A 27,281-nucleotide genomic window follows, 5' to 3' on the forward strand; every position below is an offset into this window, starting at 1 on the left:
AAAAGAAATATTTCTTAGGGAAGAATGAGAACAAATTATCTGTGTTATTTTAAACACACCAGTGATTGACTTGGATCAATCAGGTCAAAGTCCTGAGATGCCAGGTTGCTGTTTGCTGTGCAAACAAGTGTGTGTGTGTGTGTGTGTGTGTGTGTGTGTGTGCTGCCTTTGAGGGCTTCGGCTTGTGCCCATTAGTGGTCCAGCTGGACCAAGTGGTAGGTCTGTTTTCTTTCTGAGGCATCTCCATTCTAATCTCTATAGTGGTGGCACCAGTTCACGCTCCCTCCAGTTGTGTACAAGGCTCCCTCCCTTCCACCCCTTCATCCTTATCAGCATTGTGTTGTTTTGTAGTCAGACGAAGGGTTTGTTTTATTCATAGTTTATAGTTATGTCTTCTCCCTGTACTTATACATATTAGAAGCAGAATTTATCTATGTACTCTGCCATTTATATCCTTTGTTACAAAGAGTACAATGGGCCCGGCACTGGTGGCTCATGCCTGTCATACTAGTAAGTTATGCAGGAGTCTGAGATCTGAAAATCACACTGTGAAGCCAATCCAGACAGGAAAGTCCTTAAGACTCATCTTCAACTAAACATGCATGCGCGCACGCACGCATACCCCTCCCCCCCCCCCACGTGCAAAGCTGGAAGTAAAGCTGTGGCTTAAGTAGTAGAGGGCTAGCCCTGAGTTAGTTCAAGCCTCAGGACTGGCACACATACACAAACACACACACACACAAGAATACAATAGGAAATTATTTTTTGCTGTGTAGCATAGTCAGTCAATCTAGGACATTACATGTAGTAATACAGATCACATGCAGTGATCTGCCCTGATTGTCCTTCAGAGAGAATTTGCTTTCAGCTGGCACTAGGCTAGAAGCACTAGCAGTTTTTACATTGCCCTCATTCAATTTTGACTCACAGGATTAGGAGCTGGAGTTTGGTTTCTTAGCAGCAGGTGGATCTCTGTCTCAGGCTCACAGAGTCTGGATTTAAGTCCCTTCATTTTTTGTACTTTGACAGACTCTTAAAACCATTGTATTGCTTTCTGAGCCCCAGGGTCTGCTGACAGATATGCTCGTAATTCTTAGTTTGTTTTGCTACTACTTTCGAATAAGCCATTGTTTGAAGAGAAAAATCACCCTCTAAATGCTGGGACAATTCCTCTGGGCTTTCTCTGTGTCTTAAATACTGGCCTTACTTGTTATTTTTTTGGCCTTGCAATTCTTAAATATCCCTGTAGGGCAATGCTCCTTTCCATATATTTGTGTTCAAACACTTCTATCTACTAACAGCAAGAGATCTGGACTTTAAAATGGCTTTAAAAATATGGCTTTAAAATATGCATTTGAGAAGGTGAAACGTGACATGATGAATGGTACAGCATCAGCAACTTAGACCGACTTTGAAGAAAATGTAGATGAGTTTATGTAAGTAGACTGATAAAGCAAAGCAGGCAAACTGTTAGTACTGATGAATTTAGGTGCTTCAACACTGAAGTGTTTGTTCAAATATTATAACCATTCATTATTTTAAAAAGCTGGTGGGAAGTACATGCTGGAGATTGTATTCAAGTAGGCTGCACCAACTAGCACTCCTCCAGATCCCAGCATGGGATCAGCATGGCTGTTCTAGAAACTAGATATTTGCCCCATGAAATACAATGGCATGGTTTATTATATTTTATAGACAGAGGAGGAAACCTAGACTACATGGCTCAAACTTTCCCATCCTTATTCTTATTCAGCCTTCATGTAGGAAATGTTTTGTTAAAAAGTACTGACACATAGGTTGGTCAATACCCTATAAATTCTATATCACCTGTTAGGCTCTGTGGTTGATTTATGGTCAGATTCAATACAGTGAGCAGAAAGCAGAGCTTGATTCAAATGACAGCTTCTCCTCCTCCAACACTGGCTCTGTATGAAATCAAGAGTGGAGTGAAGGCAGGGGCGAATGACTGTGACACAGAGAGCTCTTCTTGCTAACTACCCACCTCAACCGAACAATTATGGCTCTTGGACCTTCAAGGGGATCAACAAGAAGAAAAGGCAGGTTGATATATTTGTGGACTATTCCTTCAATTCAACCATTGTAGCCTTTTTTTCCCCTCTCTCACATTTCACTATCTTCTGACTCTTCTTTATTAAGGTACATCTTTAGGACAGGTAGATCTTTAGGACAAAGTCCTGTTAAGTGTGTTCTAGGTGGATTGTGTTCATCTTCTCTTCTCTGCTGGTTTCTCCTAGTCTCCTTCTTAATCCGAACACGGTGAATGCACACCAAGACTCTCAGGTAGTCTTTTTAATAAGGATGGTTTACTATGTACAACACCCGCAACAAGGGAGGGTCTTCTGGAATTTCTAACCTTACTTCTTTCATCTTTCCTGTCTTCCTTTGCATCTTAGAAGAGCGAATAGATAACAAGTATGTTTTCTAAGTTCTTAATTTTTTATTCAATCCCAGGCTCATTCCTTCTAGTACTAAGCTTCTGAAACTAAGTGTTTAAAGATATTTTTAATTAAAAAATTTTCAAATTTTCTTCTTCAAATCATCACCACGATAAGCTTAGATCATTAGCATCTCAAAAGACGGCCCCTACGTTTAGCTGTCAGTCCCTTCCTCTTCTGTCCTCCACACCAGGACGAAACATCACAGATCTACTTTTTATCTTTATGTATGTTGCTGACACACCCAGTAAAGGAGAGGGCTAGAATCCATGGCTTTTTGTGACTGATTTCTATCATGCTATGTAACGTTTCTCAAGGTTCATCATCTTTTAGAATGTTCTGTTGGTTTCCATTTCATTACTTTTGACTCTGAGCTTTATTATTTCTTCTATAACTCCCTGGATTGACTCATTCTTGCTGTTCTAAGACATTTTGGCATATCATCAGGTTACTTACTTGAGAATTCACTGACTTAAAAATGTATTAACAAAGGAGGAGGCCAACAATGCTTGATAAGAAATGTACTCAGTACCTTGCCCAGTAATTGTAACCCCTCTGTACGGTATTTTCACAATTAAAAAAAAAGGAAAAAAAGAAATGTACTCAGTACCTTGCTCATGTAACTGTAACCCCTCTCTCTGTATTTTCACAATAAAAAACTTATTTAAAATATATATGTCAGCACGCATTGCTATAAGCGTCCTTTTCAGATTGAACATTGTTGTTAACCCACAGGTCCTAGTAAGTTGTATTTTTAATTTTACTTGCTTTTTAGGATTTATTTTTTTCCTTTTGTCCATATTGGAATTTGATCTTGGGGCCTTATGCTTGCTAAGCATGTACTCTTCCACTTAACCATTTTTGCTTTATCTTCATATAGACTTGAATTTGGGAGGGCTGGGCTGATTTTGGACAGTGATTGTCCTATCTGTTTCCCATCTAACTAGGATTAAGAGCATAGATCACCATGCCAAGCTTTTTGCTCAGAATGCTTCTCAAGTATCTGGGACAGTGCCTGGCTTATTCAAAGCATTTAAAAATTTCCCTGTTGATGGTTCAGAAATATATTGTTCAATTGTCATATGTCTGTACAATTTTGTACAGATTTTTTTCTGTACAAATATGAACAATTTCTGTACACATTCCTTTTGCCGCATATTTCATTTTTATTCCATTGTGATCTGATCTGATATAAAAATTATTGCATAAAGTTTTTATATTTGATAAAAGGTCTTTTATGGCCTAAATTAAATGAAATTGTGGTCTTTAAATTAAATGTGGTCTATTTTGGAGGAAGTTCAGTCAGCTGTTGAAAAATGTATCCTGTCACATTGTTTTTTTCTTGTTGTTTCAAATATGTTGTGTTTGTCTCATTTATTTAATTTACAAATTTGTTGGTTTAGTGACCTGGACATCTTTGGTTCTTTCTTAGCTTTCATTTATGCTTTTCTAGCAGGATTTATTATTTCCTGAGCTTTTGTGATCATTCATCTTTTTCTTCTTCTATGTACAGAATTCTTCTCTCAGAGAAGTCCTCTTTTCTATCTTCTACCCACACTTTCTGTCCTGCCTCTTTCCTTGCCTCAGAGTTGATATGCTGTCTAGCTCACCCCTGTTCTCATAACCAGGGTCTGAGTTTCATCTAGTCACTTCCTAGATGGATGTGTATGCCCATTTTAAACTGTACACGGTGTATGTATATATATAATATCATTGATTGCCCCATGGGATGTACAGTATTTATGCCTTTATACACCTTTAATGTGCAAGTATGCTTATGATAACCATATTATAAAAGTGGAGTCATCATAGGATTCTGAGTGTGACAAAACTATTGGCTTTTAGTGGCTAACTAAGCCCTAAAAGAATATTTGAATCTAAGAGAAATTCAGAAAGGAAACTTAAAGAAGTATAACTTTGTTCAATAGTCAGTTTACTTAATACCCTGAGATAATCCAGAAAATTAATGTCCTGCTGCTGATCTGAACTGGTAAAAGTGTCCACAAGGAGCTCTTTATAGAGATGGCTTGAATGGCTATATAAGAGTAATTCCTAATTATAAGATCCAAAGGGTAAACAATAAGGAACTTACAACCCATTCTAAATATAGTTTAATTTCCTTTACTAATTTTCTCAGAATTTCAGTCCTTTCAGTGAAATTTAATGAATTTCTTTCTCACTGAGCTTGACGTATTACACATTTTAAAATATAGAAATGTGACTTAATGAGTGTTTCATTGACTTTCAGTGCTAGAAGTAGAATATTTTTCCAAGCAAATTGATTCCAACCAAATTAATTAATTCTGGGCAGGTGGGTCTGTCTTGAGTGTTCCTTCTAGTCTTGGCTACTTAAGAAGAGTAGACTGGCTCGTTTTTATCTTGTCTACTGCAAGGCCATGGAGACCTCAAATCATTTCTCATGTGCTATGTGCTTCAGAGAATTCATCATCATGCTCACCGCCCACTGGGCAGGCGCTCATTCATCGCTGAAGTCAAATGCCCTAATTCAGATTTTGTTTTGTTTTCTGGCCATGGAGGAGGATGAGCTGAGATGGGCTGGTGATTTGGCCATCAGTCTACCATTCCTATACCTAGATCTTTCCTGTCAGGACGTATGTCATACTGGGGGCACATACAGAATTGACAGTCAATTACCAGGCATTTCATCATGGTGAAACACATTGTTTTTAATCCAAACAAAAGCAGTACAGTCTTGTGACACAGTCCAGATTTTAAGTGTGGGTGAAGTGATACATAATTTTGAAGATGGAAACCAGAGCTCTTCCATTTATTGTAGAACATAGTCTCAAGAACCTCAGAAACTATGGAGAAAGCATGGAGAGAGTGAGGAGATGACAGGCAAAGGCAAGCAGTGAAGTATCTACATGTGATTTCTTGCCACGGTTGTGTTATGAATAGGACACGTAGCATCTTGGTTTATAAGGCTTGAAGGCGGTCCTTGTTCAAAGGTGACAGTGGTGGTCTCAGATTCCAAATTCATCTCCACAGAGCAGTACAAATTCATTTTTATGAACAGAAATGAGCTGAACAATAAAAACTTGAGACCCAAATGGATAATAACAATTGCTGTATAAAGGTGCCTGTTTTAATTAGAGTCATAATAGGATTTTTTTTTTGGTGCCAATTCTGGGGCTTGAACTCAGGGCCTGGGCACTGTCTCTGAAGTTTTCTGCTCAAGGCTGGTGCTTAACCACTTGAGTCACAGCTCCACTTCAGCATTTTGGTGGTTACTTGAAGATATGAATCTCACAGATTTTCCTGCCTGGGCTGGCTTTGAACCACAATCTTAAGCTCTCAGCCTCTTGAGTAGGTTGGATAACAGGTGTGAGCCATGGGTGCTACTGTTATCCTTTTAGTAACCCCTTCTTCTGCAAGTGGGGTAGTCCAGATGACCATCATAACATTCCACACGCAATCGTGTTTCTGGTGAGTGATAAAATCTATATTGACATACAAATTCAACTGTTTCTCCTGATTTAGAATAAAGCTTTTGCCGTTCTCTCCACTTGAACATTATGTGATGTCTTTCCATAATTTCTTCTGATATTACACATGGATCTAAAGAAAAAAATCATAAAATATTACAATTCTTCTCCAGAAACTGTCACATTTTTAAAAAAAATTTAGTTTTCTTGTCAAGATGATGTACAGAGGGTTACAGTTACATACATAAGGTAATGGGTACATTCCTTTCTTTTGTTTTGCTTTGTTTGTGTCAGTCCTGGGGCTGTTTCAGTCCCAGGGGTGCGCACCCCCTGCCACGGGGCCTTGACAGCCAGGCCCCGGGAGCGGGGGTTCGAGTCCCCCGTGCGTCCCCCGCGCCCCAGGGGGGCCCCCCGGGGTGACCGCGCGCCCCCGCGCCCCGGGGGGTGTCCCAGGGTGACCGCGCGCCCCCGCGCCCCGGGGGGCCCCCGGGGTGACCCCGCACCCCCGCGCCCGGGGGGGGGTTCCCGGGGTGTCACCGTCACTCACGCAGACAGCGGGGCGGCTCCGACCACTCCCCGTTTCTGCACGTGACTCTCTTGTTTCCCTGGAGCTCGTACAGAGACTGACACTGGTACTCCACGGTGGCGAGTGGCGGGTACACGGGCAGCGGGAACGAGATGGTGTCGCCGTTGTCGATGGGCGGAGGGGCCTTGCACTTTCCGGTGGCGTCTAGGGAACGTTGGATGGATCGGTTATGGAGAGGCCTCCCCGGTGCGCAAGCCCGAGCACCACAGAGGTGGTACCCGGGCTCCAGGGAGAGCGGGCTCCCACCGTGACCCTGGGGTCGTGGGCCCCGAGGCGACAGGCAGGGCCCCTGTCCTGAGGGTGAAGCCACGCTTATCTCCAGGAGAGTCGCACAGACACACGCCTGTGCGCACTCCTAGTAAAGAAAGGCTCTTGTTCGCGCAGACACAACACGCCTTTCAGTCATGTCCACTCGCATGGACATGACTCTTCTCCTCCTCCATCCATCCTCCTTAATTTTTTTTTCCCTCCAGGTTCCTGTAGACCTTCTCCCACTGGAGTGTAAGAGAAAGGATTCTTCAAACAGAACTGAAATGGCACCAGGAGGTAGTGACTCAGGGGAGAGAAGAGATAAGATGGAAGGTAAGCAGGAGAATCTCTTCCATGAGTTTGTCAACTGTGTTTGATATTTGAGGCGAAACTCTATTATTTGATAGTGACACTCCCTGTTCATAGAGGAAATGCTGAAAGCATTTTTAATTAAAAGGTGGGGAGGGTAAATTGTAGAACTTTCTAGTTTTCCATTGTAGTGTATAATGCTATAGAAACAGCAGTCTCCATTACAGGGGTGTATTTGGAGAATCTACATAGGGGATGGGTATTGTAATGCCTAGAGCAACAAGTTTAAAAGGGTAGATTGGGGATGCTGTCAAAGACACAACGAACATAAATCCAAATAAGATTGCTTAAAAATAAAATGTCAGACAGCCTTAGCACATCAATAATTACATTAAATGTAAATGGCCTAATTTACCAGTCAAAATATCACAGTGGCAAGGTGGACTGATAAACAAGACCCAAATACCTATTATCAATGTAAAAATTCACTTAATCAACAACAACCAAAAAATAGATATAGCCGGGCGCTGGTGGCTCATGCCTGTAATCCTAGCTACTCAGGAGGCTGAGATCTGAGGATCATGGTTCAAAGCCAGCGTGGGCAGCAAAGTCCGTGAGACTCCTATCTCCAATAAACCACTAGAAAACCGGAAGTGGTGCTGTGGCTCAAGCATTAGAGCATTGTCTTGAGCTGAAGAGCTGAGGGACAGCGCCCAGGCCTTGAGTTCAAGCCTCACGACCGACCAAAAAAAAAAAAAGTCTATCTATCTATCTATCTATCTATCTATCTATCTATCTATCTATCTATCTATCTCTATTATAGATAGATATAGTTATAATCAAAAGTAAAAACAGACAAAAATACTAGGCACATTTAATTTTTAAAAATGCAAATGGATGATGTATTTTAATACATTGTTGGTTTTTCTCCTGTCAATAAAATCCACATTAACAATTAATAAAATAGAATCAAAGTGAAAAAAGATCCAGACATACTATGCAATAATTAATTTTCAGAAATACAAGATCTCTATTATTGGTTTTCCATTTTTCTGAACATTCCATATTATAGTACAAATGGCTAAGTGTCCAGGCTTATTTATGTATGAGTACAGTCAATTCTGTTTCAAGATATAATGATCTCAGTCATTGAAGTAGACTTTATACCTTGAAATAGAATTTATACATGAAAGATGAACAAATTTATATCATATTACATGGTCCATTTTCAACTGCCTAGTCTACAGTCTCAAATGGGTATCTTATAGGATGTCAAGCCTATACAACATAGGTTTTACACATGCTATTCAAGAAGCAACAATGTCTTAACATTTTAAATGAAGAATTTTCACTGGTTGTAATTTGCATGCATCTTTCTTGAAAAATATTTATACCATTCTAGGCTTCATTTGCTCAAAGACCAAAGAATTCAGCCATACTATTGTTTTTTCAGCAAGAATCATTTGGCTTTTTCTTTTGTCCACAGTATATTTTCTGACAGACAGACAGACAGACAGACAGACATACTGGGGAAGCTGGCACTTTACCTTTGCACTGAGGGGGTTCTGTCCATGTTCCGTTCATACACATGACTTCCATTTGCCCAAATAGTTCAAAAGGTTTGTTGCATTCATAGCGTACTCTGTCACCAGATGGGTATTTGTCCATCTGTCTGGACACCATAGTAGCATTTCCCACTTTGGGTGGGTTCACACAGGAATTATCTAAAAAGACAGTATATCCACCTGGTGTTCATTTTGTATTTTCTAAACGAAATTAACATGTGTTATCAAGGAAGTTACCACATTATTCTTGAAATAAAAATTCAGGTTCATGTCTTTAAATCCCCTTCCCATTTTTCATAGATAGATTTTTTTCCATATTCAATATCAGTTTAAATAAAACCTCTCCTGAATGTTTCTCTTTGTAGTTTAGTGACATTAATATTACAGTTTCTATAAATGCAATATGAATGGAAAGAAAACAACTCCTCTCCCCCTGAGCCAGGAGATTCTATGGTCTCATTCTTCCATTTTCAACCACCTTGATTATCAATTGTAATTTTATCCCTTTCAAATAAACACAAAGAAGTATTTATTTGGGGAGTAATTCAAGAATTAAGAATACTGTTCAAAGAATACAAGTTCACAAAAGGTGCAGAGGATGATGCAAAAAATTCTAATTGGACACACAAGAAAAATCCCGGAAAAACAAATCATAACTGTTAAAAACAAGTCTTTAATAATTTATTTAGAATCGTTTAAGAGACTAGAATGCACAATGTAGACTTCTTTAGAGTTTTCGGTATATTGTTGATAATGAGTCAATAGCAAACTTTTCCAAAATGATATGTGCATAAAGTCCCCTTTGGGCACTTGATAAAATGGTTTTAAGATCCCACTTCTAGATTATTCTTATTCTGTAGGTCTAAAATGAGCTTAGGAATTTTAATCAACAAATGTAAAGCTGTCGATGATGCTGTTCAGGGACCACATTTGGAGAACTATTGTGCTATGAGACTAACCATTACATATTCAATTCCCTTCTTATTTCAAATGCAAACCTTTGTTTTGGCCTAAAAATTAGTCTACACCCATTTTTAATGATTTTTTAAAGTGATCTAGGAAATACCCATTCCCTAGATCACTTTAATAAGTGAGCTTTTTTTTTTTTTTTTTTTTTTTTTGCCAGTTCTGAGGCTTGAACTCAGGGCCTAGGTGCTGTCTGTAAGCTTTTTTGTTCAAGGCTGGTGCTCCACCATTTGAGCTACAGCTCCATTTCCAGCTTTTTGATGGTCAATAGGAGATTAAAAGTCTCACAGACTTTGCTATCTGTACTGGCTTTGAGCCGTGATCCTCAGCTCTAAACCTCCTGAGCAGCTAGGATTACAAGAATGTGGCACTGGAGCCCAGCTGTGAAAGGTCTAACAAAATACCTTTGCATGTTGGCATTCCAATCCACTTGCCATTTACACACGTCACAGTATTGGATCCATTCAACTGGTAGAATGGTGGGCACTCATAAGTCAGTTGTTCCCCTGACTTGTATACGGCCTTCTTCTGTCCTATGAGTTTGGCAACATCGACTCTGGGTACGTCAAAACAGTCTGTTCCTAGAGGAAAAAGATGTTATGTTTCAGTAACTTTAAAAGACACAATATCTAATGCTTATATTTTAAAATAATATGCAGAACTTGTATATCTACTTGTAGAACTGATGAATCCTATACAGTAGATTTCTTACAGCTTAGCAGAATACGCTCCCAGTTTTACCTTCCTTATATTGAATTGTCCTCAATTATTGAACGTGTAAGTAGAGAATGATATTGGATGTCTGAAGAATTCGTAGTTGTTCGGGTGTTTGACATCACACTTTTACACTTAAATTATTTCCCGTCCATACATGACACCAAGATTATGTGTCTACAGTTTTTGTTTTGTTCATGTAAGTTTTTCTTGTAATGACTGCTTTAAATTCTTAGGAGATGTGTATTAGTAGAGAGATCGCTAATCAACTATTTGCAGATTGAACAATGAGATTGGTGAGTTAGGCAAGACATGCTAGAGCAGGGGAGACAAGAAGTCAAGGATCTATTCCAGGAGATGTTGAATGTTCACACCACATGATGTGGAAATGAACTATTTTTGCTCATAATGTCAAATAGTAAACGTATCTCATACAATTAGTAATTAATCTAGAGCAAATTCTCTGCCAAAATCCAGGGCCTTCAAGAGAAAGGTTAAGACATTCTAGAATCACAGCTACTTTCTTACAGACATCATATAGACAGCCCTCTGGGCTATCTAACATGGAGAAAATACTGAAATGCACTGTACTTATGCATCTGGGTGGGGTAGACCATTTTCCTCCTATACATTTAATAAACGAAGGTCCATCAAATCCAAAGCCTTCAGAGCAGTTGTAGCTGACTTCTTCTTGGTATTGGTAACTGTCTGCATGGTGAGACACAACACCATTCTCAATCGAAGGTGGAGACACACAAGGGAGTCCTAAAAATGACAGCAAAATGAACGTGTGTTTCAGTAAGTCACACACCAATTCAACCTGCCAGGGTCCTACTTAGTAGTTGTGGGAATTCCTAAAACAGCTGAGGAGACATTGCAGAGGTCAGAGTCTTACAAGCTTTTCTGTCTGGACTGGTTCTGAACTGTGATCTTCAGATCTCAGCGTCCTGAGTAGCTAGGATTTCAGGTGTGAGCTGCCAGTGCCTGGCAAAGCATTGACAAGCTTAATAAAAGCATCACTCGTTATAAAAAACCAGAAGAGACATTGTGGGGGAAAAGCATTAAAAAGTATCACAAAACCTGAGGGCTGAACAAACGTACTGGTTCACGTGAAGAGGTACAATCAAATGCGCTACCTATTGCATTTCCCCCACTCATTTAAAGCTGGTTCTATCACTAATCAATAGAACGAACTGAATTAGGATTGACTCAATTATGGGAAATATATTGTATTCACAAACTACTTTGTTAAGAGGCAACTAACTACTTACAGAAAATAATAATAAATAACTTTAAAAAAAGCCCTTGGAAATGCGAATAACCACATCAAATTGGAAAACAAAATTTTTTTTTTAAACTTAAAAAAAAGTATTTTAAGGGTAAAACATGGAAATATTTTCATGGGGCTGGGAATGTGGCTTAGTGGTAGAGTGCTTGCCTGGCGTGCATGAGGCCCTGGGGTTTTTTTTTTTTTAAGGAAATGATTTTTATCTACAGCCATTTAAATGACTCTGTTGCCTGTCATCAGAGATTCATGTTCACATTTGTCCCCAGGCCACTGCTGTGTGCCCTGCATCCTCACCCACACACTGAGGCGGTGGGCTCCATTTCCCCAGGTGACACCTGGTCCCATCCTCTGCCGAGAGTTGGAAGCCATCGTCACAGATGTAATTGAATTTGGTGCCATGTTTGTAAGGTCTGGGCGCATTTGCTTCCTTCATTTCTTCCAGAAGCCTAGGAGATTGGATAGTCCCATAGTCGATGCTGGGTGGCTGAAAACATCCAATTTTCTCTATACAGAGAGTAGGAAAAAAACAAATCGTCAACTAAAAAGAATATGTTGCAAATGGAAAAATGAAGTAAAATACTGCTGGGGTGATGTCATGATAATATCTGTATGATCATCATCTTTGAAAAAAAGCATCAAGTCCCAAATTGAATCTGACTTTTCTACCTCATCACAGAAATGATGATGGTGATGATGGTGGTGATGGATTCGTGGGTCTAGATGCTCGGGTATAGTTTAAGGCCAGGTGCTCTGGGACTCACCCACACAGCGTGGCAGGGCCTGCCACCTCCCGTCTTGGCACAGCATTTCCCCTCCCTGCTGGCTGAAGTAATTTTCCAGGCAAAGAACAGACAGCTTTTCTCCATCTTGATACTTCACGGTGGTTTCCATAGGTTGGGCGTTGGGAATCTGTGGGGGAGGGGGGCACCAGCCTCGTTCTATCTCTAGAAAATATAAACATCAACGTTCTTGATTCAGAAGCCATAGTTTAATAAAAGATGAAGAATACTTTTCAAGATGGAGAATTGGGTAACAATCAATCCTCAATGGTTATTGAAGGTTCTGTGTTTCTGTGTTACTTTTTACCTTGCATAGCAGTTTAATATGATCTATTCTTTTCTCCCTGGCCATTTTCACTGGTTTATCTTTTTGCCATTTATTCTTGCTTTGTCTTTAATAATTTATAATAAGACTTATTTTTAGTTATTCCTAGCCTTTATGATATTTTAACTTAATTTACCATTCTAATAACAAACATCAACTAAAAGGTATATCCAGGTCTTTTTGCAGTTATCTGTGATCAAATATATCAGGATCGGATTGAGATAATTGTACCAGTCAAAGCTAATTAGCAAAAGGAAAAAAATGTATTTGATAATGAATTTGTTATTGACTCTTGGTCAACATTGCCCACAGGCAATGTAGATTGTGTTGTTGATGAAGAGTCGCCTGTCCCTACCATTTATTAACATGCTTGCTTTTTTAGGAACGTACAAATGGTATGCACCCAAGCTAATACTGTACAACGGAGCATGGTTACACAGCAGAGGGGTAGAGGCCCTTTCGTAATCGCACATCTGATTCTGTGCAGACCCGAGTCACTGTGGATGTTCTGTGGAGGTTCGTAGTGTCCGGATAATTTGTGTCTTGTTTGGCTGAGGGGAGACTTCTTCGTGCATCTGGATCATATAAACTCCATTGTGATTCCTCTGTTGATTTGTTTTTCCTGCACTGTATACCTCACTGCATTAAAAGCTTCCTGCCAAGTACTGTACGTCTTCCCAATTGTTTAGTATTGTATTATCAATTCAGGGAGGTATTTGACCAAATACATTTGATCAGTTGTTAATCATTTCAATTTTTAAATGTCCACTTAAGGCAATATAATCTATATTTTATCAATAATATTTTCTGCTTTGCTGAATACTGGGGTGGTGAAATATGTGTAATAGACTCGACTTGGGAATGACATGTCAGTGTATTCTGGATACTCAGAGCTGGACTTAAACATGGAGGCCAATGAGGTAAACCATACCAAATTAGGAAGCATAAAACAAACACAAAATGCATACAGACTGGGATGAGCTCTTTGCTAGCCAGCTGGAATTGGGCGCTGGAATATTATGCCTCCAGATTGCAGCTTGTCAAGAAACAGATAGATGACTACAAAGATGGATCATTTTATATATATATATATATATGATACATCCATATATACATAAGCACATGTGTATAATAAAGGAATCTGAAACATCAGGACTTTATAATGATGAGCATGTGTCCAGATGTGGATTTACAGTCCCTATGTTTGTACTTTTGTACTACAAGTACCTAAAAAATAGGATGCAATGAGTGTTCAGAAAATGATTCGTTTCTAAGGTATCTTTGAGTTTAGAAAGTATCTCTATTAATAAATAGCTACTTTTTTTTTTTTACAGTGCTTTTACAAGTGAGGAGCCATGTGATGTGGTTCAGAGAGGGTGAGCGTGGGCTTACTGGTACAGGTTGGTTCAGGGTCCCATCTCCCGTTCACGCACTTTGTACGTTCTTGCTTCCCTCGGCATCTGTAACTTAGGACGTAGTCATGAGGATACTCCCGATTTTCTGACTGACTTGCCTCGTGTGTATTAATCCTGGGTGGTCTACACATCTCAAGTTGGTCTGTCGCTGTAATAATGAAAGTATTTCCGTGAAAACTCCAGTTACAGAAACCAGCCTACTAGTACACAAACTGGAGTCATGGCGCTCATGTCTAATGAAACGGTGATTGATGCCTTTCCATGATCTACCAACCAAATGCTCCTGATGGCAAGGCATTCGGTGGCCTGTCAGGGACCATATCTGACGCGAAGACGTTTTATGCTGGAAGAACATAGATGTTTGCTTTCTCAAGTGCTCTGCACAGTACCACGTGACTCAGTTTATTGCACTTTAAAAAAAAATCTCTGAAACTGTTTGCAGTCATTGGATTATAATTACCACTGTTACCTGAATCCAGAATTATGAAGTAGGCATATACATAATAAAGCCATTATTTCTGAGAATAGAATGTATCTTTTAAGGAAAAGTCATGTGATAGGAAAACTACAGCTAAGATATGGTCTATGAATATTTGAACAGAATTTTTATATGTCTATCAGAGAGATAGAGAGGGGAAAGGGGAAAAGGAAGGAGAGAGAGAGACAGAAAGACAGAGAGACAGAGAGAGAGGCAGAGAGGGAGAGAGAGGAGAGAGGGGAGAGAGAGGGAGATAGAGTACACACACTAGGGACTGAGACTTAGAATAAGAAATCAGGTTCTTTGTGTTCTAGGACTTAAATGTGGGGCCTCTAGCTCTTACTTGGCTGTTTTTGCTACTGCTCTACTTCTGGCTTTCTATTGGGTAACTGGAGTTAAGAAGCCCATGTTTTTCTGCCCAGGTTGGCTTTGAACTCTGATCTTGAGGAACCAGCCTCCAGAGTAGCTAGGATTACAGGTATGAAGCACCAGCATCCAGCAGGAAATTGGATTTTTAGAATCATGATATTTTCTCTTTAAACTCTTGGCTGAAGTTGTAAGAAGTTATTTCATATATCAGATCATCCTATAATCCAATAATGTTATCCTGTCATAGTAATAAAGTAATTCTATTTCTTTTATGAGTTAAATATAGACCATAGAAGCCTTAAATGTTCCATATACTTCAATTACTTGGTGAATGTGAGAATTCTGTCTGAACCTAAGGAAATGTCAGTGTAGATCTCTTAAAGTATTTGTTGTTAATAATTTGAAAATTTGAATCTCATGAAAATGAAGAGAGCAACAAAATGTAAGCAACCTAACAAAGCATAGTAATGGTATTGTGAACCAATCTCAGGGGAAAAATGAAATAGGCAAATTCAAAGCACAATAGAAACTTGAAAATCTGTCTCCTACTTAGGACGGGTCCAGTTTTTGAGTAAGACAAAACTGGACAGTTTACAAGAGGCAGGGACTGGAGGGAGAGCTGGGGTCAAGGGCATTGGTGGTGGTATTTCATTGTTAATTAGGTGTAAAAACCATACTGAAAGTGTGAAGAAGCTAGAGGAAAATACCAAGTGTGGATAGGAGGAAAACTAGAGGAGACCAGCGATATGACACTGAACACAGACAGGAAACTCACCAGAGGAAGGGCAATTCTGAGAGAAGAAGAAATGACCGTGGAAGTACAGTTGTGTTAGAAGACAGGACGAAGAGGGAAGGGTTTCACCTCTGAGTTGAGCTTGGAGTGGTAGCCCATATGAAATGAGCTGAACTTATTGGTTGAAAAAGAAAACGCAAATGACGGGCTTAGGTTGTAAAAGACTGAAGGCAGTACTTTTGATACCAAAAAATATGTTTAGCCAAAGGAAGTAAGATAAGGGTTGATTAAAAAAAAGTATTTTAAAATTCACTTGACAGACTCTTTGAATGTCTACCGTGTATCAACCAGACATCCCCCACAAAGCGGGCTTCTCTTCATCCTCAAGATCTGAGATCTTGTTTCTGGGATTAATGTCTAGAAATCCAGTGAATGAAGACAGTCTGGAGGAAGGACCCAGAGTAGTCTGGGAATAACTCAGGCCAAGGGAAAAGCAAATGCTAGCTTCCATCCTTCCCACGCATACTGAATCAATGAGATGAGCTGAGAGAAGTCCCTCCTAAGATTTGTTTCCAGCCCAGACTTCCTGAGGTATAGGTCTGGCAGAATACGATATTGTTGGGCCCATCTTTCGCTATGTCTGAAAGAATCTGATCAGGTATCCTTGTTAGAAGCTGTGAGACCCAGAGGACAGAGAGTGCGTGGTTTCCCTCCTTTGTGGTTAATAGAACATCTCTATACAGTCGTAAGTAAACAGGTGAGCGGTATGCAAGTGATGACAAATGAATGAACGAAAGTGTAACAGACTCTACAGAGCGTTCAGAGAGTATAACCTTTTTAGAAAGACTAGGTCAATAGCTAACAAAATCAACATCAGAAAATAGGTCCATCCAAGAGGAGGTGGGGCTAGAGGAGAGGGGTAGACAAATTAAGGGGGGAGTCCGGGGAGAGAATGCAGGGCGGGTTGAAGAGAATGTGGAAGTAATGCCACTGACCAAGAGGCATCGAAGTCACAAACCACTTTGCTATGCGGCGCCTCCTTTGTACAACTACTTAAAGATGATTTAAAAAATGTAAAGAAGTTTCTAGAGAAGAATGATTCCTAGGAGAGAGCATTTTGTCAGTGTCCTTTGGCTTTCCAAGGCCTGAAAACAGCAAAGATGTTTAGGTGGAAAAAATACACAGTTTCTTGGTAACTGGGACTCATAGTTTAATCCTATCACAATTTATAACCTCAATCCAACTTGATACTTGTATGAGTACACAATAGGAATATCACGGGCAGAAATACAACATTCTATACTGAGAGTTGTTCTAGATTTTCTTCTGCTGATACATTGAATGATAAGAAAAAAAATATTTTCAAGAATACCAGTACTATAAAGACTATAAAGACAGAGTTCAGGGCCGGGAAGGTGGCTCAGTAGTAGAGTGCTTGCCTTGCATGCATGAGGCCCTGGGTTCGATTCCTCAGCACCACATAAGCAGACAAAAAGCTGGAAGTGGCGCTGTGACTCAAGTGGTAGAGCACTAGCCTTGAGCTGAAGAGCTGAGGGACAGCGCCCAGGCCCAGAGTTCAAGCCCCACAACCAACAAAAAGAAAATAAGACAAAAAAGACAGAGTTCAGCTTCGGTAAGGGCTGGGGTGGAAGAGGGTCTTCTCACCGACACACTGGGGAAGCTGGGTCCACGCTCCACTCACGCACGTGATTGACTTGGGCCCAACCATGGTGAAGGCTTCTGAGCACTGGAACTCCACCGTGTCCCCGTGGCGAAGCGGAGCACCGGGCTCCCAGGACTGGGCATAGCCATGGTCCAGCTGGGGAATGTCTCCACACGTCCTGTGCTCCTCTGTGAACATTTCATGATGAAGATGTCATGTCTGTGCTAAGTGGATATAAACTTGTTTACATTATCTATTGATTTGTTTTTACAGGCTTTTACTAGGGCTCGAACTCAGGGCCGCATGCTCCCACTTGGCTTTTTCACTCAAGGATGGCACGCTTCTGCTTGAGCCACACCTCCACCTTCAGGCTTTTTGCTGGTGAATGGGAAAGAAAAGTCGTTAAGATTGATTTTCGAGGGCCGGCTTTAACTGGGATCCTCAGAGCTCAGCCTCCTGAGTAGTTACAATGACAGGTGCCCAGAAAAAATAATAGTTTTTAAAAAATTATTACCGATGCATACTGGCAAGGTTGTCCATTTTCCATCAACACATTGAATCTTCTCTGGTCCTTTCATGAGAAATCTAGAGGTGCAGTTGTACTCCACCACATCGTCGTGTGCATATTGTTCTTTAAGGGGTCCTTTCACTTCCCCGTGGAGCAGTTCAGGTGGGGGACCACAGGGCTGGACGGTTTCTACAGAAGCACTGAGTCAGTTATGTCTACATCCTTCAGTTTACAACTTTAAAACACAGCGCAATGAAACTGTTTTCTCTTCAGAATCTATTAGTCGCTTAATTTATTACAGCCTGCTTTGTTAAAAGGAATATTTGCATTGCATTTGTGTTGGAATCAAATACTGAATCATATTATTTGTATTTGATATGTATCTGTAATTGATTCATATTATTTCTTTTGAAATAGCATTAGAAATATATTCGAGGCTTTAGGTATGCTGAATAATCTAGATACTTTCAGGATGCATGAAAACCCGTCAGCAAACACACACACACAAGTAAATATATTAATTTTTATACTCTAAGGTCATATTTTACAAATGCTCTTTTGAAAGAGTATCATCACAGATGAATACATTTTACTTTGGTTCACTAATACACACTGCTGAACTAAGTCAGTTTTTTAGGCAGGCTCAGTAAAGCCTGGGATGAGGTACGAGCTGTACGAATTCTTCCCTATTAATAGTGGGAGTGTGGCACCCCGAAAAGACACAAAAGCAACCTCTCTACCTAGCTCCCTTGTGCGCATGTGTCAATGTGTATTTGCAGAAACACCTGGTGATTCACTTACTACATGAATACCAGAGTCCTTCCGGTATGTTCTCAGAAGGCACGAGGTGGCGCACATGCAGGAGAGGACAGGGGATCTCAGAGAGCAGAGAAGAGGCTGCTGCTCAGAACCTGAGCCCTCCTGTCGCACTCACCTTTGCACACTGGGACCTGTGGAGACCACCCGAAGTGGTAGCACTGCACCGAATCCGGCCCAACTCTTGTACGTCCTGGCCGGCAGGAGAAGTTCAACACATCTCCAACCTTATATTTTTCTTTCCTGGGATTAGCTATTAAGTATTTTTCCATTTTGGGAATCTTGCATTCTCTTTCTTTTTGTAAAGCAAGAATAAAAAGGAAAATGATTTAGTAAGAATACAGAATTAATCATTGCCCAAGTGAATTTCATATTTGTCATGAACCAAGGAGGGAGGTGCTCAGTGGACAAGCCTAAACATTCCCTTGCAGAATGATCCACCTTGGGTTTCCCAGACCCCTAAATCTACCTTTCACTCAGGAGGAGAAGAAAGAAGCCCTGACTCAGCTGTCCTGACCGGCAATCTGCCAGTTCAACTGCTTTTTATTTTATACAAGTCACCAATGTTAGAAAGTGAACAGTTGCGCTGGGACCTGTAGAATTTAACTCTCAAGGGGAAAGATGTAAAGCAGAAACAGCATCCAGAGCTCGGCGATGACTTTCCAGTTTCCAATCGCTTAAAAGCCTATCTACTTTCAGAATAACAAAAGCAATTACTCTCCAACCAGAATTATGTGTTGCCCGTGGTCCATAGAGACCCATTTACTGCATTGGCTTGTTTGCTTGTTTGTTTTTTGACAGCATCTCGCTCTATAGCCAGGCTGGCCTCAAAGTCACAATCCTAGCCTAGCCTCCTGAGTGCTGAGACCAGAGCTGTGCACCATCATGCTTGGCTAATAAATTCTTTCGGCAGCACATTAGTATCTTTGGCCTTCAAGACATCATTCAAATGTTAAATCACAGCCTACACTCAATCAGAAAAGAAAGGCCTTGAATTTATTATTATTTACAAATATATCCAGACATTTTTTTTAATGCTCAAACTAGAACACATAAACATCTATTTTTTTTTTAATCTTTAGGGGAAAAAAAATTCCCGAAAACACAAAGAGCACTTACCAAAGCAAGAAGGTGTATCCGACCATCCGTCATGTTTACATACTATGGAACCTTTGACTTTTTTATGTTTATTTTCATATCCAACATGACATTCATAGTCCAATTTGTCATTGAGTTTAAACCACGAAGCGTTATTTTTGGAGCTGGCATGCTCGAATACTGGCTTATCACAAGATTCTAACATACAACAAAATTGAGAATTTCATTCCTGATGGACTTTGAAGGTTGGCCAGAGTAATTTTCAGAGTAAGAACAGAACAGACCTTATTGATTAGCATATGCTAACAAACTAGTACTGTACAAAATAAGGACAGTATCTGTTACTATAGAGTTATTATACAGCTATTATATAGAGTATAAAATTGTTATATATACTGTATGTAACATAAATTATATATTAATTACCAATATTTTATATTAATTATCAATGACAATGAAATGCTAGAAATGAAAAACATTCATACATAACATTTTTCATATCACCCAAACTCTTGGAAAACATTTGATGTTATTCTCAATTTAGTCATATTCATGCATTTATTCCATACTAGGATTAAAGTAAGCAGAATTAAATAAGTAGGCCAATATGAATGAATGTCACATTTTTATGCAGCTATAACAGTATTTTGTGTTATTAATGTAGCAGACTTTACCTGTTGTGACATAAAGAAACATGTTGGTTAATTGAGTTTTTAAAAAAAATCAATGCATTTATTATGTAAGACAGATTTCATTGACAATAAAAAAGTCTCCTGATGGATTATTGATTGTAATTTGGTACAAAATAAGTTCTGAATGAGGACCATTTTTTATCATCTTTTCTCTGTAGAGAAAATGCAATAAGCATTGAATGTAAAGGAAGAAACAGAGACAGCAAGACACCAGGAATGGATAGCTTAATTAGCCACTTCATCCCACGTGTGTTAAACAGCACTTTAAAAACAGCACTGACTGGTGTTCTGACAAATAATATAAACTGAGCAGATCTGTCTTACAAAAGCCTTCATTCACTTCTAGATAGGATTGCAGAAAACATTTTAACACAGCAAAAAGTAGGTGCCGTTCAATTCCAACTAGAGGTTGATGTAGGTTTTCTAAGAGGGCCAAAGTAGATTGACTTTATGGCATCCAATATGTAAATTACAGAAGTTAAATTACTCTGGAACTATATACCAATATCTTAACCAAGAAGACAACTTTTACAAACACGTGGACATCCAGGCCACGGCGAGGTATGCACTAACAGCTGCGGTGGTTTCAGATAAAAATAAGTGAGCTTGCTGTCTCACTAGTTTCTGAACCATGGATGCCTTTAAAGGAACAAGGCAAATATGTACTGATATTCCACGATACTAAAACTTAGTCCTGAAGAAAAACACACTAATGTACACCTTTCCTCAAAGACTGTCTTTTTCTTTTTCTTTCCGATAAATTGAAGCGAGAATGGAGTTAAACCTCGGTGGATGCTAAGGGCTGCTCATCGCCGTGGGCTGGGTACTCACTGATGCAAGCAGGTTGCGCCGACCAGCCGTGCTGCAGACACGTCACCGTTCCCGATGTTTCCCCCTCTGTCGTGATATATCCTGGCTTGCACTTGAATTCTGTTTGTTTATTTACATTGTATACATAATCTGACTGGGACAGAAACCCATTCACGACTTCTATCTCTGATTTTGAGCATGTTTCTATAAGGGAAAGGAACAAGGAAAAGACAAACACATGTTTAATAACGTTTTATGAAGACTCGCACATATAAAATCATGAGGTGAAAGAATAAGGAGTCATTCGTATGTGAAAACCTGGCGTGATCAATCGTACGAATGCGGGTCATTGTGTCCAAGAAACTCAGGGGCTTGTGCCTGTAATCCTAGCTCTTCAGGAGGCTGAAACCTGATGATTGCTGTTCCACGCCAGCCCAGGCAGTAACAACCATGAGACTCTTATTTGCAATTAACTACTAAAAATGCTGGAAGTAGAGCTGTGGCTCAAGTGGTAGAGTGCCAGCCTTGAGCACAAAAGTTCAGAGAGAGTGCCCAGGCCCTGAGTTCAAATCCAGGATCAACAAAGGAAAGAAAGATGAAGGAAGGAAGGAAGAAGAGAAAGAAAGAAAGAGCGGGAGAGACAGAGAAAGGAAGGGAGAAGGAGAGAGAAAGGAAGGAAGGAAGAAAGAAGGAAAGCAAACTATGAGTTTCCAAAGATATTTCCTTAAGATTCTATATGAATTTTTTTATAACCAGGTAAGATTTTTAAGACTCACAATCCCTTCCAAGAAGTTACTAGAAGTCTGTTTGTCTAATGGAACCCAGGCCCAAGCATGCCAGAAATCCATAGGCAATGTTTGTTTGTTTTCCTGGGACTAACTTTTCCTTTTTATGGGTGGGTGGTGGTGGTAGAGGGTTGTGGGGTTTGAACTCAGGGCCTGGTACCGTCTCTGAGCTTCTTTTGCTCAAGGCTAGCGCTCTACCACTTGAGCCACAGCTTCACTTTCATTTTGTTTTACTTTATTTTTATTAGTAGTTTAGTGGTGATAAGAGCCTCATGGACTTTCCTGACAAGGTTGGCTTTGAACCGTGATTCTCAGATCTCAGCCTCCTGAGTAGCTAGGATTCCAGATGGGAGCCACCGCCACCCAGTGTGGGACTGGCTTTAAATCTGGAAATATTTTGGATCTCACAGGCATCTTCTCTCTCCATTTGGGGTTCCTGAATCACTTGAAGATCCTGGAGAATCTATCAAAGCTCAAGATGGCATCACTAGTCTGTGCGTAAAACACATGGGTGCATGGAGTTCAAGAAAGATGAGAAGGGCTGATGCCTTTGTTTGTCTTCTCCTGTGGAAAGCGCGATTCCTCCAATTATGTGCAAGCCAGCTGAGCTGTACGCTGGACTGCCTTTTCCCACAATGCAGCTTCATTGTCAAAGAGGAAATCAAGAGAAAAGATTAAATAATTTGATTGAATATTAGTGAAAGCATTGGGAGGTGACATTACTCTGCTGAGATGGGAATTTGTCATCAAAAAGCTATTTAACAAAAGAAGAACAATTGTTGTTACTTTAAGAAATTAGACAAAAACAACCAAACCCAAAGATGAATATAAAATCTGAAAAAGAATCATAAAATCATGAGTAGGGATCAAAGAGAAAACAAACAAGAGGGACAGTTAAAAAAGGATGAATTGATTTTTATAAAGAAATGCATTAAAATGTCAGCAGAAATAATGAAAAATTACAAAGGTCCAACCAAAACAAGGAGGAAACTGTGGTAGATTTTGCAGATAGCTTTAGCCAGATGTTGGAATGCAAGTAACACCTGGGCTGTAATTCCAGAGAGGAAAGGACGGATGAGAAGACAACAGGACTTTATGTTAGGAAGGATTTTCCAGAAAACATTACATAGGGAAAGAAAGGAAGCAGAAAGTGGCAGTTTTATTGAGTCAAAAAACAAAAGTCGGTGTTATCAAAGAGACCGATGCTTACTAGAATTTGCAGGCTAGAAAGTCAGAGAAGGGAAAACACAGAGCGTGAGGGCTGGAGGACTGGGGACAGCAATCCTCTGATTTTCTGGGTGAGTGTTGCCGGGATGTAGGGTAGGATGAAACTCCAGGATTCTAGGCTACAAGAAAGGCTGCCAGAGGAAAAACCATTCCTACAGAACAGCTAGGTCAAGAGTTTCAGGACACCTGGGGGATGTTGATAAGAGTAGAAAGATCCTTTCGCCTACCTAGAAAGGGCCATTCTACTCTGGATAAATGACTTTCCCCTAAGATACTGTTCATAAAATATGTGAAGGACCAAAATAATCAAATTTGGTCTATGGAACAAAATTTAAAACAAGTGTCCAATGCCAAACACCAAGAAATACAGTCACAAAGGGCTCCAAGAAATGGAGACAGCTGGGCGCCGGTGGCTCACGCCTGTAATGCTAGCTACTCAGGAGGCTGAGATCTGAGGATCGCGGTTCAAAGCCAGCCCGGGCAGGAGAGACCGTGAGACTCCTATCTCTAATAAACTACCAGAAAACCAGAAGTGGTGCTGTAGCTCAAGTGGTAGAGCGCTCGCCTTGAGCTGAAGGGCTGAAGGACAACGCCCAGGCCCAGAGTTCAAGCCCCACAGCCTACCAAAAAAAAAAAGAAAGAAATGGAGACATTGATGGTAATATCTACTCCCCTACCCCCTCTGCAAAAGAGCAAAGGAATCTCAGATAAAGGTTACTGGAATTCCTAACTCAACCCAAAGAGCAATGGATAAACTTCACCAGAAAATGGCACTGACGTAGCATGGCACCAAAAATACTATCTATCTATCTATCTATCTATCTATCTATCTATCTATCTATCTATCTATCTATCTATCTATCTATCTATCTACCAACCTACCTATATATCCATCTCTCTTTCATCTACCGATAATTTATTATTGATAGCTATCAATCTATATCAATAACACCTATCACTTTGTCATACCTATCTATCCATCTACATATCTATCATCTATCATCTGTCTTCAACTCAATCTTAAAATCCCAACAAGCTTTTCACTTGTAGAAATTGACAAGGTAATAGAACAATGTGAAGAAAATTTGTAGACCAAGCAGGGCACCCGTGGCTCATGCCTATAATCCTAGCTACTCAGGAGGCTGAGATCTGAGGACCGCAGTTCAAAGCCAGCCCGGGCAGGAAAATCTGTGAGACTCTTATCTCCAATAAACCACCAGAAAACCGGAAGTGGCTTTGTGGCTCAAGTGGTAGAGTGCTAGCCTTGAGCTGAAGAGTGCAGGGACAGCACCCAGGCCCAGAGATCAAGCCCCATGACCAGAAAAAAAAATTGGTAGACCAATTGAAACAGTTAATAAAATAACGTTCATTTTAGAGCTGCTGTAGAAATTCTACAAACTAGTCCATGTAGACAAGATTAATTTAGTATCTTAAAATGCTGAAGATCAGGAATGTGGCATAGACATGCCTACCCTGTTCATGCAGAACTCCCTGGTGGAGGTAACAGGGGGACCATTGTTCTGGCCATTTTCCGTTTGCAGAGGCTTCTCTACTGAGAGCTCCACACGCCCTCCATCTTCAAAAGCAGCAACATCGAATCTCTATAGGATCCCTTCCTTCCTCTCTCCCTCCATCTTGCTTTCCCTCCCTCCCTCCTTCCCTCCTTTCCCTCCTTCTTTCCTCCCTCCTTCCCTCTCTCCTTCCTCCTACCCCTTTCCTCTCTCTGTGTGCATGATTTTGAGCCTCACCCAGATGAGAATACTCTCTGAATTTCAAGATCATAGCAACATCTATTAAGTTCTTCTGTCAGGCAGAGTGACAGACTGCAGGAGCCACAGCACGGACGTCTCGGAATTATGCAATTATTCTGACTTACTACGACTTCAAAAAGTCAGGGACTCACATTATAACACGCAAGGCAATGTGTACTGATTTAAGTTCAAATCTATGCATCAGAACTAGAAGACTTTGCAAGCTGATTTCAAAGGCATATGAAAAAATCGAGACCCCAATCCCCAAAGAGACAGAACAATAAAAGATAAGGTGAAAGGTCATGACTGATGTCCCTACCATTCTATGTGTCTGCTACTGAAGATAGAAGATTACCCAGATATCAGCTAAACAATTACTTAGTAAGACTGCAAAATGAACTACGTATCGAGTTGCTAGGCAATCCTGGGCATTTCACCATTTTTATAAAAGGAAATATGATTGTTATCATGCATGAAAGTCAATTCAGTTGATGAATTAGAGCCATGAAAAGGCAAGATAAACTTCTATAACTTTTAAAATTAAAAAAATGAACTAAAGAGAAATACAAACTATTAAACAAAAAAAAATAACAGATCTACTCATTGGGCATGATAAGTATTAAGGATAAAATGCAAGCCACAAAAATGAGCACCTATGCAAGATACATCATTAAAAGGGATTAATATTTAAAATGACCGATTCTGACAACAAATGCCCAAACCTCCACGAGATAGAGTAAAATTAACCGCCATTAACTTATGACTTTAGTTGCTAACCATTTAATAAAAAAAGAAACGAATATGAAGAAGCACAGCACTCCATCATTATATAGCCATTTATTGTGTAAATAGTTATCTGTGATATCACCCAGTCTTTTCTGAGGAGCTGTTAATATACATAGTTATTGGCACAAGCACTAGATGACATGTACAACATTCCTGAAAAACTACTATTTAGTTACACACCTCAGAGAAATTCAGATACAAGTAGCCATTCTGTGAAAATTGTCTTATCACCTCTTGAAAATACCATTGGTGGTGCTGGCTACCATCGGATTTATTTTCTGTTGCACACTAGAATTCTACAGTCCTTCTCAAGTCAAATGGGTAAGTGATCTCAATGCATATAATAATAGGACAGCGAATATAACGTTGGAATCTTTATGGTTCTACTGACTCACGCCCCTGATAGACTCACGATGTGCTGAGTACTTGTCAAGCAACTTGGATATTCACTTCCACATCCTTGCACTGCTAAAGTAGGAGATCTTTGGCACGGTTACAGTGGACAGGTCTTAAAACCCATGAACATGCCTGGCTCTGCCGATTACTTACTGACACGGATGCATTTGAGAGGAGGTTTCCAGTTGTCCTCTGTGCATGTGACCATGTTCAGTCCATTGGGAAGACTGAAGCCGGTGTTGCATTCAACCTTTACAGACTGACCTTGTACATACAGTCTTGGCCATCTGGGATACCTTCCATTTTCCACATAATGAAGTTCACATTGCTCTTAGGAACATAGAAATAAATGACAAAGAAAGGGGAAAATATTAGTTTGATTAAAATACTAAAATAAAAAAATTTGCCTTTACAATGTTTAAGTAAGGATGCAGAGTATCTCGAATAATGTGTGATTAAGAAAAAATAATCAGGCGCCGATGGCTCACACTTGTAATCCTAGCTACTCAGGAGGCTGAAGTCTGAGGATCCTGGTAGGAAGCCAACCTGGGTAGGAAAGTCTGTGAGATTCTTATTTCCAATGAAGCAAGAAAAAGCCACAAGTAGATCTGTGACTCAAGTGGTAGAATGCCAGCCTTAGGTGAAAAAGCTCAGGCCTTAAGTTCAAGTCCCAGGATCAGCACACACACACACACACACACACACACACACACACACACACACACACACACACACACACACACACACACACACACACACACGAAGAAGAAGAAGAAGAAGAAGAAGAAGAAGAAGAAGAAGAAGAAGAAGAAGAAGAAGAAGAAGAAGAAGAAGAAGAAGAAGAAGAAGAAGAAGAGAAAAGGGAGAAAAGAAAAACTAAAAGTGCTGCCACATATTTGTTTTCAAATACTTTTTCTTTCTTTTTTTTTGGGGGGTGGTGGGAGGGTTGGTCGTGGGGCCTGAACTCTGGGCCTGGGCACTGTCCCTCAGCTCTTCAGCTCAAGGCTAGCGCTCTACCACTTGAGCCACAGCACCACTTCCTCCAAATACAATTTCTTTATCTCTAGCTCC

General features: G+C 40.1%; 2 protein-coding genes across 2 annotated transcripts in view; one reads left to right on the forward strand and one right to left on the reverse strand.

Annotated features, from left to right (window-relative positions):
• F13b (coagulation factor XIII B chain) overlaps window positions 1-7,054 on the forward strand; it is a 53,919-nt gene extending 46,865 nt beyond the window's left edge. The window contains exon 26 of the mRNA XM_070041894.1: window positions 6,962-7,054. Within this exon, the coding sequence (XP_069897995.1) occupies window positions 6,962-6,971 (10 nt within the window). The 3' untranslated portion in view covers window positions 6,972-7,054. The remainder of the gene's footprint in view (window positions 1-6,961) is intronic.
• Window positions 5,118-27,281, reverse strand: part of LOC138841217 (complement factor H-like) — a 47,032-nt gene continuing 24,868 nt past the window's right edge. The window contains exons 9-22 of the mRNA XM_070041893.1: window positions 26,364-26,540; window positions 21,287-21,469; window positions 19,785-19,961; window positions 18,784-18,960; window positions 17,856-18,038; window positions 17,344-17,529; window positions 14,076-14,246; window positions 12,341-12,523; window positions 11,874-12,083; window positions 10,883-11,056; window positions 9,982-10,158; window positions 8,594-8,770; window positions 6,450-6,632; window positions 5,118-6,035 (exon numbers count right to left, since the gene is read on the reverse strand). Of these exons, the coding sequence (XP_069897994.1) occupies window positions 5,830-6,035; window positions 6,450-6,632; window positions 8,594-8,770; window positions 9,982-10,158; window positions 10,883-11,056; window positions 11,874-12,083; window positions 12,341-12,523; window positions 14,076-14,246; window positions 17,344-17,529; window positions 17,856-18,038; window positions 18,784-18,960; window positions 19,785-19,961; window positions 21,287-21,469; window positions 26,364-26,540 (2,564 nt within the window). The 3' untranslated portion in view covers window positions 5,118-5,829. The remainder of the gene's footprint in view (window positions 6,036-6,449; window positions 6,633-8,593; window positions 8,771-9,981; window positions 10,159-10,882; window positions 11,057-11,873; window positions 12,084-12,340; window positions 12,524-14,075; window positions 14,247-17,343; window positions 17,530-17,855; window positions 18,039-18,783; window positions 18,961-19,784; window positions 19,962-21,286; window positions 21,470-26,363; window positions 26,541-27,281) is intronic.

The sequence above is a fragment of the Dipodomys merriami genome, unplaced genomic scaffold (assembly GCF_024711535.1).
Source record: "Dipodomys merriami isolate MVZ:Mamm:240054 unplaced genomic scaffold, mDipMer1.0.p SCAF_31, whole genome shotgun sequence".
NCBI classification, from domain to species: domain Eukaryota; kingdom Metazoa; phylum Chordata; class Mammalia; order Rodentia; family Heteromyidae; genus Dipodomys; species Dipodomys merriami.